This window comes from Urtica dioica, chromosome 4, assembly GCF_054948205.1.
Source record: "Urtica dioica subsp. dioica isolate 48M chromosome 4, U.dioica_male_clone48M_v1_H2, whole genome shotgun sequence".
NCBI lineage: Eukaryota > Viridiplantae > Streptophyta > Magnoliopsida > Rosales > Urticaceae > Urtica > Urtica dioica.
The window spans coordinates 11,593,476-11,609,027 of record NC_142759.1 but is presented as its reverse complement, the minus strand read 5'-3'; the positions used below and the strand labels follow the sequence as shown (position 1 = coordinate 11,609,027).

Below are 15,552 nucleotides of genomic sequence, written 5' to 3'. Positions count from 1 at the left end.
AAATAATTTAAATGTCGATTGCTGATTTTGTGTTCATCTTCTAAAAAATTAGAAATATTCACTACTTTCATTTCAATTCATAACCTAACTATTTCATTTCATAATCTAATTTAAACATGTCAACAAATTTATTTCAAGATATCAGTAAATTCAATTCACACTACTTTCATTTCAATTCAATACGTAACAATTTAAATTCATACTCTTAACTCTTAAATGATTTAAATGTCGATTGCTGATTTTGTGTTCATCTTCTAAAAAATTAGAAATTTTGGTGGCCGATTGAAATTGAGACGAAAATATCGTGAACTTTTTTGTTTTTAGAAAAAGTGTCCATGAAAATTGCAATAACCGATGGAAATTTATGTGAACGATGAAATTACGACGAAAAAAATGTTATAAATATAATTTGCAAATGTATTTTTTTTTATATAATCTAAATGTCTAATTTTAAACTCAAACTAAAATAATCAAACAAACGTAACTAATATATGTATGAAAAAAATAAGAAAAATCAAGATATTATTTTTCTTATATATACATATAAAGATGTTTAAAAAAATAATATATATATATATATATATATATATATATATATATATATATATATATATTGTTCTTAACATTGGGCTCTCGCGTATTATAATGGAGCATTTTAAAATAATATATATTATATACAGAAACTGAAAAAAAAAAAAAAAAAAAGTACATGTCAAACTCTCAGTTGCTCTTTTTCTTATTAAACAAAAAGCTATTTGTTTTTCCTCTCTCCTCTCTCTCGTGTGCGTTCTCCATTCTCCATTCTCCCTTCTTTGTTCTTTCCCAATTCATAATTCACGCCCACAAAAACTCACACCCAAAATCTCCGACATTTTTTTTTCCCTTTTCTCCGAACTTTCGTCGACTTCCACGGAAAAATGGAGGGTTTTGTACTCCAAGTGCAGCGAAAATGACCGGTCGTTTGTCATCGAAACGACATGTCGTTTCGCCAAATTTCCACCGAAAAAAAAACGGCGAAATGAGCTTCAAGCGTGTCGTCGGCCGCTGACTCTCCGGCAACAACTTTCCAGGAATTTCGGCGATATTTTATTCCTTGATTTAGATGGACATTTCCAATGTTCAAGTATTTTTGCCATAAATACCAAATTAAGACTAAATTCAATGTGAAGAGTAGCTAGTTTGTTCCACGTCTTGGAGGTAGACACGAAATCATGATACGAACACGATTAACAATTTTTGGATTTGGTTCCTTACAAATAGACGTTAACCTCTAATTTCATATGACTCAAATGGAAACTATAAATGAATTCGGCCCTTCCCCGTTAGCCTCTAATTTCATATGACTCAAATGGAAACTATAAATGAATTCGGCCCTTCCCCGTTATATACTCGCATATCTATATATAAATCCTTCGTAATTTAGACAGTTTGAAGTACAAAATGACAACAATTACAGTTATAAAATGCGTTGGTTATAATCCACTCAAAAAGTAGAAAGGCAAACAGCACAATAACTCATTTTATGTGAAAAGAATCGAAAGAACAAAAGATTGCCAGACTCACCGGATTATAATCTACTATATAAAAATAAAATCAAAAGAACAAACAATAATATATACCTTTGGCATTAATTACATCATGCAAACTACGTATCAGTATTTTTGGAATAGTCTGGAGCTATGATGAAAATTGCTATCAGAGGCAGTCAGAGGAACGGTCGAGAACTCGGTATCGGAATTTTCAGATAGTGAGGTGTTACCTCGAAGGGGAACAGGATTCGGGGACAAAGAAGTTCGCAAGAAACCCGAATCTGTGTTCTTTGGGGTTTTGTTCCGAGACTCTTTCTCTTGCGCATCCAAAGCTTCCCTTCTCTCTCGTTCTTCGTTCTCCTTGAGAAGAAAATCAACCCATAGATCTGCAAAGGACTGAGAAAAACAAAGTAACAAGTATAAGACCACAGTTTCGATCAATAAAAAGCAGGATGATAAGTCTTGGCAAAAAGGTTGTTAATTGATTGAATACGTGATTGACAGTGTCTACATTTAATGAATTAAATCACTGAGTTCAACACATCCTGTTTGGTAGAGAGAGATGAATTATACAAAATAGCCATTTGAAACTAATTGATCAGGAAAATAGCCAAAGTTTCAAGATTTCCGCAAAATAGCCAAAGTTACGTTGTCAAAAAATTGTTGCCATTAAAATTTATGTTGTTGTATATAAGCAATTTACCACTTTCCAAAAAATTTAATGACATGGTAAAAAAAAATATTCAAATCTAGTACTTGCACATTTTGACTATTTTACTAATTTTAGACAAATCTCGGCTAATTTGCAAATCCACTAATTTCAATTGGCTATTCAGCTATAACTCCCCGATGTATATTCCTAGCTTATTATCAAAAAATTACTGATCCCTACCAAGTGTAGGAAATAGAAACCCTTTTCGGGTCATCTTTTTCGGGTGAGATAATTGTAGTACCTGATTGTCCAATTGTGCGTTTGTTGGTGATAGGCCAGAACCGCCACCCAAAATGCCACCAACGAAGCGGCCAGGAAGACCAAGAACTCCCCGAACAACGCCTTTTCCTCCTCCTCCTTGTTGGGCACCACCAATTCTCGCTTTATCTTCGTCAGAGAATCCCAGCATTTTAACCATAAGATCCAAAACCTATGCAAGACAGCATTCACAAAATACTGAAATAAGCCTGGGATTTTATTTCCTGCGTTTTAAATACTTAAAATACTATTACTAGCGTTCTCCGTACCTCCTTACTGTGGTTTCTTTGGAAGTAGGTAACCAGAAGTTTGATCACAATGCGCCTGCAAATAATACCACGGCCGAAAAATCTTAAGGCGACACAAAAGTTGAGTACATTTGAATCAAAACTAAAATATTAGTTTCCAATTGGAATTTTGGAATTTTTTTTTGGAAACAGCAACACTTCATATAAACAAGGCAAAAGCCAGATTTTCAAAAAAGGGGCATCAAACATGCTTGGCAGCTTGGGGAAATAGGAAAGGATCAAAATTCGGAAAGTCCAACCTGTCAACCAGATAATCTGAATCCACCGACATTCTGTTGAGCCGGGTCATGCTTTGTTCAAGAGCACGGCGCAGTTTTGCATTGTCTTCCTCAACTTTATTTACCCTGCTCTTCCAATCTGTTACAGTCCTTTCAGCCAGCGAGAGCTTGGACAAAATTTCTTCCTTGTCTTTTTGTGATGACTCTGCCTGCTGATCCGCATCCTGTAGATATTAAGCCTTAATACCAAAAACAATATTTGGAAAGTTGGAAAACTTAGAAAAAAGTAGCATACTAAGTTCACTCGAATTTCAAGCCTATTCCTTGTAGAAAAAAGTTGAATTAGACATAAGCTGCTTCAACTATTTAGGCAACAAAAATAATATTTGAATGTAGGATGGTGATGCATAACAAATATGGCCAATGCAATCAGTTTTTAAGCAGAGTTATTATTGCAATCCAAGTAAATAATAATAATTACAATGATAATACAAGCGTATTACTTTTACGAGCCGAGAGAGCCTGGAGACCTCTTCTCTTGCTTGAGCCAAATCTCCTTCAAGATGTTCCTACATAGAAAATCACACCAGCATCAAATGCCGAAAATGAGGAACTACCGGACAAGATTCACGAGTTTATCAAAAACTTTGACCAAGTTTTCTGTTCTTTACCTTGGCTTCAATTTCAGCATAATACTGACCGAGAGCAGTTTGAAGATTCAGCAATTCAACATTTTTGGCATTTATCGTCACCATACAGTTTGAAAGTTTCTGATTAAGGTCGTCGATAAGTTCCTTGTATTTCTGAACTTCACTGCTGCCAGTCATCTTGATTTCCTCGTTACTTGCAACTGCCTGTTTTAGAGCTCTCTCTAGATACAAAATCTTTTCCCGTTGATGGTCATTAATTACTCGTAGTTCTTCAATGACTTTGCTGTCTTCATCCATTTTTTCAGACTCTTCAGATTCCTGAGTATCAGAACTTCTGTGAGCCCATTATTCTTGTGGAGTAATAGACGAACCATATGTAGCAAGAGAATATCAAAATAACACTTGAAAACAAGGACAACAAACAAACTACCTTCTCTAATAAATGTTGTTTTAGGCGGGCCAATTCTTGTTTTGCCTTGTCCCTTTCGCGCCGTGTTTCTTTGATCTCTTGTTCTAGTTTTTGCAAAGAAATCTCCAGTTCTTCCTTTCCAGGAAAACTTGGTGATAGCTTCAGCCAGGGAAAACAAATCAGGGTTTTCGCATATGATCAAGAGGTAATAAAAGCAACAAAACCCCTTCGAAAAGTTTGCTTCACAGGATGTGCAAAACCCATTATTATACTAAGTCATTTTGAAAAACTTAGGTAACTAATATTAAAAAATCATTACCTCATTAAGATTACCAGAATGTTTAGCCAAAGCCTCACCCTCTATAAACGATTTCTTGTCAGTTGAGATTTTGATCATTTCCATTGCAGCCTTAAGTTCGTTTTTTTCCTTCTAGAAATTGGGATAAGAATGATAATGATTATCAAGAGCCCAAGCAACAAAATGAGTGCTGCAAAAGATTTCATGAGATCAGTATACGTAATTATGCTAACCTTAAGACTGGCATTTTCCTTTTCCAGGGCTCCAATAGACTGCTTTAAATTCTCAATAACCTTTTCTCCTTCATCCTTCCTTTTACTCAGCTCCCTCTGTAATAGTTCCACAGCAGATATTGTCTGGGACAGATCGTCATGTAATTTCTTCATCTCCGCAGATGTCTGTAACAGGACAAACCATATGCCATTTAGAGAGCAAAATACTACTGTCGGATAACCAAACGCACTCAGGTTATAAACTTGATGGCCCATATAATCACACAATCCATGTTCTAATCTTAAGTCAGAGCCAGATGTCGAATTTAAAACTCACTCTATCTTTTTTGGTTTTAAGCAGCATGAGCTCCTCCCTAAGAGCTTCATTCAACTTTTGTTCACCTGAAATTGAGAGAGAAAAATAAAATTATAAAAGAAATTCCAATATCTTACAGCTAAAGTCAGAGCTGAATTTTAGCAGTATGGATCTATACCTACTAATTTTTTCTGTATACTTGCAAAATTGTTACGTTCCCTCTCCACTTCCATCCGTAGGTTTCTTAGTTCAGGTGTTGCTTGTACTGCAGGTGACGACCTATCATTCTCTTCTATCGAATCTGCAAACTCCTAGAGGCATTCATACATCTGTTGTCAAGTTTATTCATCAATATAAATAAAAATGGTACCTAAGTTAAAGATAACTTAAGATGATTAGTGACGCAATAAGGACAGGTGTGTGGATAAGCATCAAGAAACTGGCTAACATTAATGCAAAACCATAAACATCTAAAACTAATATAAGTTTTTTTTTTTTTTAAATCCATGGATTATGATGTGCATAAAAAGTAGATACATTATGTGCATTACCTTTTCTTTCCCTGGAAAAGCTGAGTATTTTGATTCCATTTTACTCTGAACTGCATTGGATTGAACAGGACGTGCAATTCCATTGCTCCTTCCATCATGGTTCGAGACTATGCCATTCTGTACTTGCTTTCCAAAATATCTGGTTTTCGCTTGAGCATTGAGCTCATCCGATCGGTTGGGGGACGAATCGCCACTTCCCTGCAAATGGGTTTCCATGTTACTTTAGCTCTTTATTTTGTCCATCAAGACTACAGAGCAACACAAGTTCTTAAACCAACTCACGGGCCACCTAAGAGATTTAAAAAAAATACCTTTCTCGTCGCTTCCATATTATGTTTCAACAATCCATTTTCTTTATTCAATTTGGAAATTTGCTCCTGCCAAAGAAAATAAATGTTTAAGGAAAGAACGATACCAATCATAGAATAGAACAAGAGAAAACCCATACTCAGTTACAGGAGTACCTCCTTCTCCTTTAACAAGGCCGCATAATTTACTGACAACGCTTTGATTTCTGCTTCGGAATCCTGAAGTCTCTTAATTTCTGACTTGTATTGTTGAACCTGAAAGAAAGGTAGAAAGTTAGACGGACGAAAGAAGATGCAGGGAAAACTAGAATGATGCATCACAACCAAACAATCACACTTTAAAAATTCAAGCTACCACTTGCATTTTCTTTACAAAGGACTACGAGAGAACGAATTTTATTGTGAGAGAGAGAGAGAGAGATCTTTCTGATGAGTATTAACATGGAGTAACAGGAGGGATCTTCATTATAACGAGATGGCATTGACCAAAATAATACAAATCCTAATAGCATGCGGTAAAGACACAAGACTCTTAAAGGTCAATTCAAACACCATCAATCGCTGTAAATTTCTAGAGCCATTATAAAACACGAATTACCCAACCAATGAATTGATAAGGTGCTACTAATATACACCTGAAATTCGAAAGAAGCAGAAAGGAAGCGATTCCACCATAAATCAAGTTGACAATTGTCCTTATTCAACAAAATGCTCAGCAGCAAAATACAATTAGACGTTGATCACTAAGAATATCCGATTGATTAACACAATTCAACAGGACAACAAATTCATAATTATATCATAAGGACAATTTAGGTTAGCCAGATCACGTTTGACCCCAAATTGAGCACAATCGCGACACCGTACCTCAGGACTGTTCGTTGGATCGATGCCATTGGCGAGCGGCGAGTTGGAGAACAACCTGGAACGCGCCGAGCCGTGCGAGTTTCTCCGATCGGAAAGCGGCGTGGTTTCGCCGCCGTTAATGGCGGCATAGATCTCGAAATTACTGTCGTCCTCGTCGTCGTGCACATCCTGAGCGATCTTGTTCAGGTTCTCCTTCAGGTTCGCGATTGTGCCCCACATAATTCAGGCGAAAATTAAAGACCAAAAACCCTCGCTCACCACCTCAATCGCCCAAACCAAACAGCAATATGTCTGTAACTATGTGTGTGCATATATTTACGCACGCTTAAACAATTAAGCTCTTGACCTCTCGCTGAGTCGATAAACACACGACGTTTTTGAGTTCTTAAAGAACCGAAAATGAAATTTGGTAGATCTGAATAGTTGGGAAGTAGATATTCGAATTTTTTTTTTTTAACAAGGTAAAATAAAAATTTATATCAACGTGGCGAAACTCAACTTTTATATTTTCCAAAAATCAAATGTACAGCCCGAAGTTTGTAAGAAGCTAGTAAGAAGTAAGAACAATACAAATATATTTAAAATATTTTTTTAGCATAAAAACTCATAATAACATATCTCTGCGAAAGGGGCGATAGTTCAATCGCTAAAAAACGCAATATTAACGTTTGAATATTAGATTTTGTAATTTGTACTTAAATATTCAATGTAATTGATGATATAATACATGATGTGAAAATAAATTATTTAAAAAAAAACGCATGATAAACTACGATTTTATTAACGAAAATAAAAGTCATATACATTACTCGCACTTAATATCAATACTCGAGAGCCCGTGATGATGCAAGGGACGTAATCGATATACCACGTCCTTTAAAAAAGTTATTATCAATTTTTTTTGTTAGAGAATTATGGTTATGAAATGCAAATTTGATGTGCTACAACATCAAGTCTTAATAAAGTCAACAAATACAAGAAGGTCTATCATCAGTCTTGATCTTCTAGTCGGCAAAAAGTTGATTTATCGATTTATACCACGTGAATAAAACAAAGAAAGTGAGCTAAGAGAGTATGAATAGATTTCCCCTCATGGTGTTACAATTTGGGATTCGATCTCGAAACGGGAGCTTTGTCAATCTTTAGACTCCCATCCTTTGTGAGAGAATAAACTTGATTGCCTTTTTAATTGATTCAGGGCCTCTTAAATAGAAATAGGTTTATAACTTAATGGGTCAGGCCTAAACCATAAACCTAATTACATTAAAAAAATCCTAATTAATTATCTATATTCGAAATAATAAAAAGGCGTAATTTAAAAATCTAATTACATAGTATAAAACCCTAATTTCATAATTGAAGACCATTAATTTCCCTAATTAATAACTATAGATACTAAATAAGTAACACGCTTCAACTTTAATATTAGTATGGTTACTATGTGAAGTGGGGGCATTGAGTCTCGTCTCTAAAGTTATAGAGATTAAGTAGAGAGAGCGAGAAAAAAGAAGGGGAAATTTGACATGGTTTCTTTAAGTTAGAATGCAGTTACTTCAAACTTAGCTAAACGAGTATTTATAGAGTTTTGAAGGTTTATATGGGATCAAGATACGTTATCGGTAATGACTTAAGCGACGAGAAGCTTCGTGCGTGAGGCGGCTTGATCACGAACGCGAGAATACGCAAGGGCTAAGTGAGGCGCGAGAGTTAGGAGGACAAAATGTAATCCACGTCAAACAAGCGTGGTGTGAAAGTTTCCTCGAACTTGATTGATGAAGTATTCAATGGAGATTTGTGAGGGATCAAGATTTGATATTGGTAAAGACAAGTGAGGAAAGGTTTCACCTGCGAACTGGAATCAACTTTGACGAATTGATAAGCCTTTTGGGTGAGACAATGTGATCCTTCAATATATTGAATAGAAATGAAATTGCAAAATACTCGTGTAAATTGAAAAAAATAAAGTACATACCGTCTGGATTGGGTTTTTATTGAAAAATCAATTTCAATTCATGCCCTTTGTTTCTTTTTCTTACAAAAATTCTAACACTATGTTCATATATACATGCATACAGCAAATGTTTAAAGGATCTAGATACTAGTCACCTCATATAGGCAGCACATTTAAATCTTGATAAGATTATTACAACTCATGCAGTTTATAGATTATGGGCATCACAATTATAAATTATCTGAATTAAACAATTTGCAATCAAGGAAACAGTACATAACAACTTATCTGAATTGACCTCTTAACCTAAGTTCTTTTGTTGAAGTAAAGAAGTTAAAAATGGTTAACAGGGAAAATCGATTCATCTTTATTTCATTTATATAGTTAACTAATTTTTGTAATTAAAAAATGCTTTTGTTAATTTAAAAATACTTTTCTACTAATAATTATAAAATATATTTTTTGCTTAGTTAAACAAATGGCTAAAATTAACATGTCAAACCCGTTTGACCGGTTTAAAAACCCACCTTAAAGTTAAGCAAAGTCTAAAATACCAATATCGATACTTATAGCTCCGATACCGAATTTCTTATATGACTTATATATCGGCTATTGATTAATTTTCTATAAAAAAAAAAATTAATTTGCCACAATATTTTGTACGAATTGGATTTTCATGTATACAACTTATCAACATGTATATCAACCGATATCCTATAAAATAATACAATATATTCCATAAAAATAATCCCAAAACCACATACTCCTTGTCGTAAAATAGTCTCAAATGCTACAATTTCGGTACAGCAAGTATTCAAAGTGTAAACTTAAAATAATTTTCAAATAGTACAAACTCAATACTCCAAATCATGAATCTTAATTCAAAACTTCACATATCAAATTATATTTCATAATTTTATAGCATAATTGATAATCAATTTCATAAATGATTTGATATCATAATCAATAATCAATTTCATAAAAAATTATATTTCATAATCGATAATCACATATCACATAAGAGTTAAAACAAAATTTCACAAATCTTTAACAATAACCGATTTATAAAATTTATACTAACATTACTAACGAAAAAATTATGAGAATACTTTTCTCACTATTATAAATAGAGGTTCAGCAAAAAAAAAGTGGTGGTGCTCCTTAGAAAATTAAAAACCTCGACTACAAAAACTTGTAGAGTAAGTAAATCATCTTCTAATCACACATATACAATAGTAATAAACAAAATCACATTAAAAACTCGAAAAAAAAATCTTAAACCTAGTGCTTTATCGTGTAAAATACGAGAAAATACAAATGATTACCCGTTTTAAATTACGAAGTCGCAACTGAGGCAATCGATTTCATGGCAAGAAGGCGGCCGGGCGTGGTATATATGGCTAAAATAAACACGTTGGTATGAAACAAATAATATATGAAGATTTTGATATTTTTATACATATTGTTAAGATATCAGAAGAAATGACATGAATCAATGAGTAAAACGACTATGTTGATGTCTGTCGTTTTACTCTCCCAACAATACCCCTGATATTTACCTTCAGAGAGTTCTAGACTTTGGTGACGTGTCTATCTCAGCAGACCAGTGATATTTTCTGGTACAATTCATATCAGACCGTTGCTCATATGAGGACAAGCTCAAGGACGATTGGCAGCTATTATACAGCTTTTATTTATGCCTTTTACACCTTAATTTATGGTATTACCTGGTGTATAAAAAGGGATAGCCTACAGTGTAAAGTGTGTAAGACTGATTGAATACAATACAGATTATTTCCCATTTATGAAATTCTCTCTTTATTGATTTATTCATATGGTATCAGAGCTACCATCAGTCTTCATCACAGCATCTTAAAATGGCCCACCTTCAGCATATTGAAAACCCAAACCAAGCCGAGATTGTTCAACCTCTTCCTCATCAACCTGTTGTCAACCTCGCACATAATGCTATCACAATTCGTCTGACTGAGGCTAACTTCTTGCTATGGCGTCAACAAGTAATGGTAGCCGTTAGAGGCTATGGCTTTACACCCTTCATTCTCAGAAACACTCAACCTCCACAAACCATAAACAACCCTCAAGACCCACAAATCTAAATTCTAAACCCTATTTATGACTCTTGGGAACGTCAAGATCAACTTCTTGCATCCTGGCTTCTTGTCTCCATCAGTGAACCGGTTCTTGTGACCACTGTTGGCTTAAACACTTCATTTCAGATCTGGACAGCCATGGACCAAGCTTTTGCTGGCCAGTCAAAGGCTAAAATCCTGCAATACAAATTGCAAGTCCAGACAATGAAAAAGGGGTCAATGACGATGAGAGACTACCTTTCAAAAATGAAGTCGTGCATTGATTTTTTGGCTGCTGCAGGTCATACTCTCACTGATGAGGATAAAGTGCTCCATATCCTTGCCGGACTCGGCAGTGAATATGACGCGGTCGTTGTTCCAATCACAACCAGATCTGAGCCATTCTCTAGCAGTGATGTTAGCTTTCTTCTCTTGAGCTTTGAAGCCCGCTTTGACCGATCCACCAACCCTCAAGATATTCACCTCCCTAGCGTAAACCTAGCTACAAACTACAACAACCAAAAGAAAACACCCATCCCACGCCAAAACACGAACTTTTCTACTTATAACCAAAATAACTTCCAAAGTTCCATGAGAGGAGGTCGAGGGGGCAGAGGACGTCGCCGAAGCAGCTACAACAGTCGTCTCCAATGTCAGATCTGCGGCAAGATGGGCCATTCTGCAAACAGGTGCTTCAACCGATACAACAGCTCTTCCTCCGGCTACAACAACAACGAAAATGGTGCCTACAACAACTCTGGCGGCTCCTTCAACAACCAAAACCCATCAGCATTGGCAGCAATGTACTCCTCCAACGATCAGACAAGAGATGAGTCATGGTACCCAGACTCCGGTGCCTCGAACCACGTGACAAGTGACCTCAGCAACCTCAACCTCGGATCCGAGTACAGAGGCAACAACCGAGTTCAGATCGGCAATGGTGAAGGTTTGTCTATCTCTAATGTTGGTTGCTCAATCTTATCTTCTACACGTGACTCTCAAACCTCAAATAAATTCTTCTTAAACAATCTTCTTCATGTACCTGCAATAACAAAAAATCTTATCAGTGTTTCACAATTTGAACTAGATAACTCTGTTTATTTTGAGTTTCACCCATCTTATTGCCTTGTGAAGGATCAAGCAACACAGCGCACACTTCTTCAAGGGAAACTTGAGCATGGGTTGTATCAGTTCAAGCTCTCCACCATAAAGTCATCATCTCTAAACAGATCACCCACACCATTCAACCACGATTCTTGTTTTTCCAACAAAAAAAATGGTCCTTGTGTTAATACTGTTCAGCAGCCCTTAGGTAGTGAGTCATGTTTTTTAAATCAAAATGTTTCAAATGATGTAATAGAGTGGCATAGACGGCTTGGCCATCCCACTGTCAAAGTCATTCAAAAAATTATGTCTATTTGTAACTCATTTTTACCCAACAAACATGTTTTTTGCAATGCTTGTCAACAAGGAAAATCCCATCGTTTACCTTATTCTCGCAACACTACCATTGTTACTGCTCCTTTAGACATCATCCACACTGATTTATGGGGCCTTTCTCCGATTCTATCTCGAAATGGCTACAAGTACTATGTTAGTTTTATTGATGCTCATAGTCGATATACACTACAACAAATCTCACCATTACCGACGATTTTTTTCGTCGCTAATAACCCCGTAATCGTCGCTAAATCTCTTTAGCGATTATTTTAGCGACGATTTTTATCGTCGCTAAATGCTCGTGCCTAAATATATTTAGCGACGAATTAATCGTCGCTAAATATTTACCGACGATATTAGCGACGATTTTTTCGTCCCTAAATGTTTAAACTAGGAGTTTTTTTAATTATTTAGAGACGACTTAATCGTCGCTAATTCCCGCGGGTGAATTTCGGGCGCGAATTAGCGAAGATTAAGTCGTCGCTAATACGTTAATTGTTTAATAATTAGCGACGACTTTGTCGTCGCTAATTACAAACTTTTTTTTTCGATTTCTAAAATTATTAATTTTTATCGTCGTTAATTATTTATTTTTCATTTTGTTTTTCGTTTATGAAATTCTAACATTAAAAATCAAATAAAAATAAAATTATATTATCGAAATGAACTTATATATAAAATACGGTTACGATTTCGATTATCGACAAATATGCAAATAAAAATCTACTATATACAAAATATGTAATAAAACACTAGTCGCGACCTTTGCTTCGTCGTCCCGCCACTCGTTTTCCCCCGCCTCGACGTGAAACGCTCTTCTGCTGGCGCCGAAACTCTGCATGGTGCGGCACAAAATCCTTGTCAAGACAAGTCACACAACCAAACACGAATCAAACTATAACTTGTCACAAAATCCTTAGACTTGTCATAAAAATTTCTAGACTTGTCATTAAAATTTTCTAACTCGTCATAAAATTTAAATTTCAACTTCAAGATTAACTAGCAAAAAGCCGAGCCCGAACAAAAAAAAATCAATCTCAAATCATTATTCATTGATTTCAAAATCACAAACAAGCGAATCCTCATCAAAATCACCAAAATAAATAACCCGAGGCTCAGAATCACAAAACGCAATCGGTCAAGACAAGTCCTCGGCCAAAAATAACAACACGGCTAACTCAAATCCTCGGCCAAGATAACACATGGCAAAAACGAGCACTCGGCCAAGACAACAAAAAAGTCTCAATAATTCGAAATTCACAACAATCATCACAGCCTCATAATCAACAGAATTTTAAATAGCATTCCAAACAAAACCTCAAAATTCACACGTCCAACACAATTCCAAACCAAAATTCGTCCAAAAAAATTCAACAAAAATTAAAACATGCCCTACAATCATCACCCAACCATTAAACACTCTCATAAACGTCTCATGATCACAAACAAGCCTTAAGAAATCAAAAAGCCCCAAAAATTAACAAATATTTATAAAACTAATTTCAATATTTATAAAATTTATAACAAATATATAATTCATTTATAACTAATTACTTCATTTATAATTTATAAAATTTATAACAAATATATAATCCTAAAAATATAAATTATGTAAATATAACTAATCAAAATAAATTTATAACTAATATATAACTAAAGTTATATATATATATATATATATATATATATATAAATAACTAATATATATAACTACTATATTAATTCTATAACTAACTAATATATATATATATATATATATAAAGTTTTAAAAAAAAAACTTACCGATCCACGGTCAGAGAGAGAGCGCGCGGCCAGAGAGAAGGGGAAGCGGCCAAGGACGGCGTCGGCGGGGAAGCGGCTACGGCGTCGGCGGCGGAGTAGTGGTGGAGCGCGGCGGAGGAGCTGAAATCGGAGAGAGAGAGGTAAGGAGAGAGCTGTGAGGAGAGAGAGAACTGAGGGGAGAGAGAGAGACTTACCGGAGAGGACGACTTCGGCGTCGACGGCGTCGGCGGCACACGGCGGAGGAGGGCACACGGCGGACGAACGGCGGGAGAGGCGAAACTGAGAGAAAACTCGATTTAGGTCAAGGAAAAACGAAATGGGGAAACTGATTCGCGATCTGGTATTTAAAGACATTTAGCGACGATTAAATCGTCGCTAACTGTTTAAAATTCGTCGCTAAATCATTTCGTTGTAATTAAATGTGAAGGATTTTTCCCTCTTTAAAATTCGTCAAAATTCAAAAACATTTAGCGACGATTTAATCGTCGCTAAATGATTAAAATTCGTCGCTAAATCATTTCGTCGTAATTTAATGTGAGGGATTTTTCCCTCTTTAAATTTCGTCAAAATTCAAAAACATTTAGCGACGATTTAATCGTCGCTAAATGATTAAAATTCGTCGCTAAATCATTTCGTCGTAATTTAATGTGAGGGATTTTTCCCTCTTTAAAATTCGTCAAAATTCAAAAACATTTAGCGACGATTTAATCGTCGCTAATTGTATAGCGACGACAAAAAAAACATTTAGCGACGATATAATTATTTTCCCGGGAACTTAGCGACGACAAAAAAGAAGTAGCGACGATAAATTCGTCGCTAATTATCTTTGCCGCCAAACTTTAATATTTTTGGCACCAAAAAATTAGCGACGATATAATCGTCGCTAAAAGGGTGATTAGCGACGATTTATTAGCGACGATTAAGTCGTCGCTAATAGTTTCGTCGCTAAATGTGGTATTTCTTGTAGTGATACCTGGATTTATTTTCTAAAAGCCAAATCAGAAGTGTTCGATGTTTTTATCAAATTTAAAACCAAAGTTGAACTTCAATTTAACACAAAAATCAAACGAGTGCAATCTGATTGGGGGGGGGGGGGGGGGGGGGGTGAATATCGAACTCTTATAGATTTTCTTGCAAATTCAGGAATTGAACATTTTCTTTCATGTCCACATATTCCAGAGCAAAATGGTGTAGCCGAGCGTAAACATAGGCACATTGTCGAAACCGGTCTAACCATTTTGTCTCAAGCTAGTATGCCTCAAAAATTTTGGGATGATGCTTTTTTTCCCGGCACTTATCTCATTAATAGGCTTCCCTCAAGTGTCATCAATTTTGTAAGTCCTTTTGAAAAACTGTTCCATCGGAAACCAAATTATCAAATGCTCAAAGTCTTTGGTTGCCAATGTTTTCCAAATCTCTGTCCTTACATCAAACATAAGCTTGAATTTCGATCTCAGCCTTGCACGTTTATCGGCTACACACCCCAACACAAGGGTTACAAATGTCTTGCAAATGATGGTCGTCTCTACATCTCTCGATATGTAACTTTCAATGAATCGGTGTTTCCATATGCTTCCCAACAGCCTTCTGTTGTCCAACACAATGCCCAAACGGATACAAACCAGCTCAATGCTCCCTTGATGTTGCTGCCAG

General features: G+C 35.5%; 1 protein-coding gene across 1 annotated transcript; it reads right to left on the bottom strand.

Annotated features, from left to right (window-relative positions):
* Positions 1-1,358: 1,358 nt before the first annotated feature.
* Positions 1,359-7,053, bottom strand: GC4 (golgin Putative 4). The gene is made up of 15 exons (XM_089612494.1): positions 6,637-7,053; positions 5,926-6,024; positions 5,773-5,838; positions 5,462-5,659; positions 5,089-5,221; positions 4,932-4,996; positions 4,616-4,780; positions 4,404-4,514; positions 4,106-4,243; positions 3,697-3,993; positions 3,529-3,594; positions 3,047-3,249; positions 2,769-2,823; positions 2,483-2,671; positions 1,359-1,925 (listed from the first exon to the last, which is right to left on the bottom strand). Exons 1-15 carry the CDS (start codon positions 6,853-6,855, stop codon positions 1,653-1,655), a joined length of 2,277 nt encoding a protein of 758 aa, XP_089468620.1. The 5' UTR covers positions 6,856-7,053; the 3' UTR covers positions 1,359-1,652.
* Positions 7,054-15,552: the final 8,499 nt, after the last annotated feature.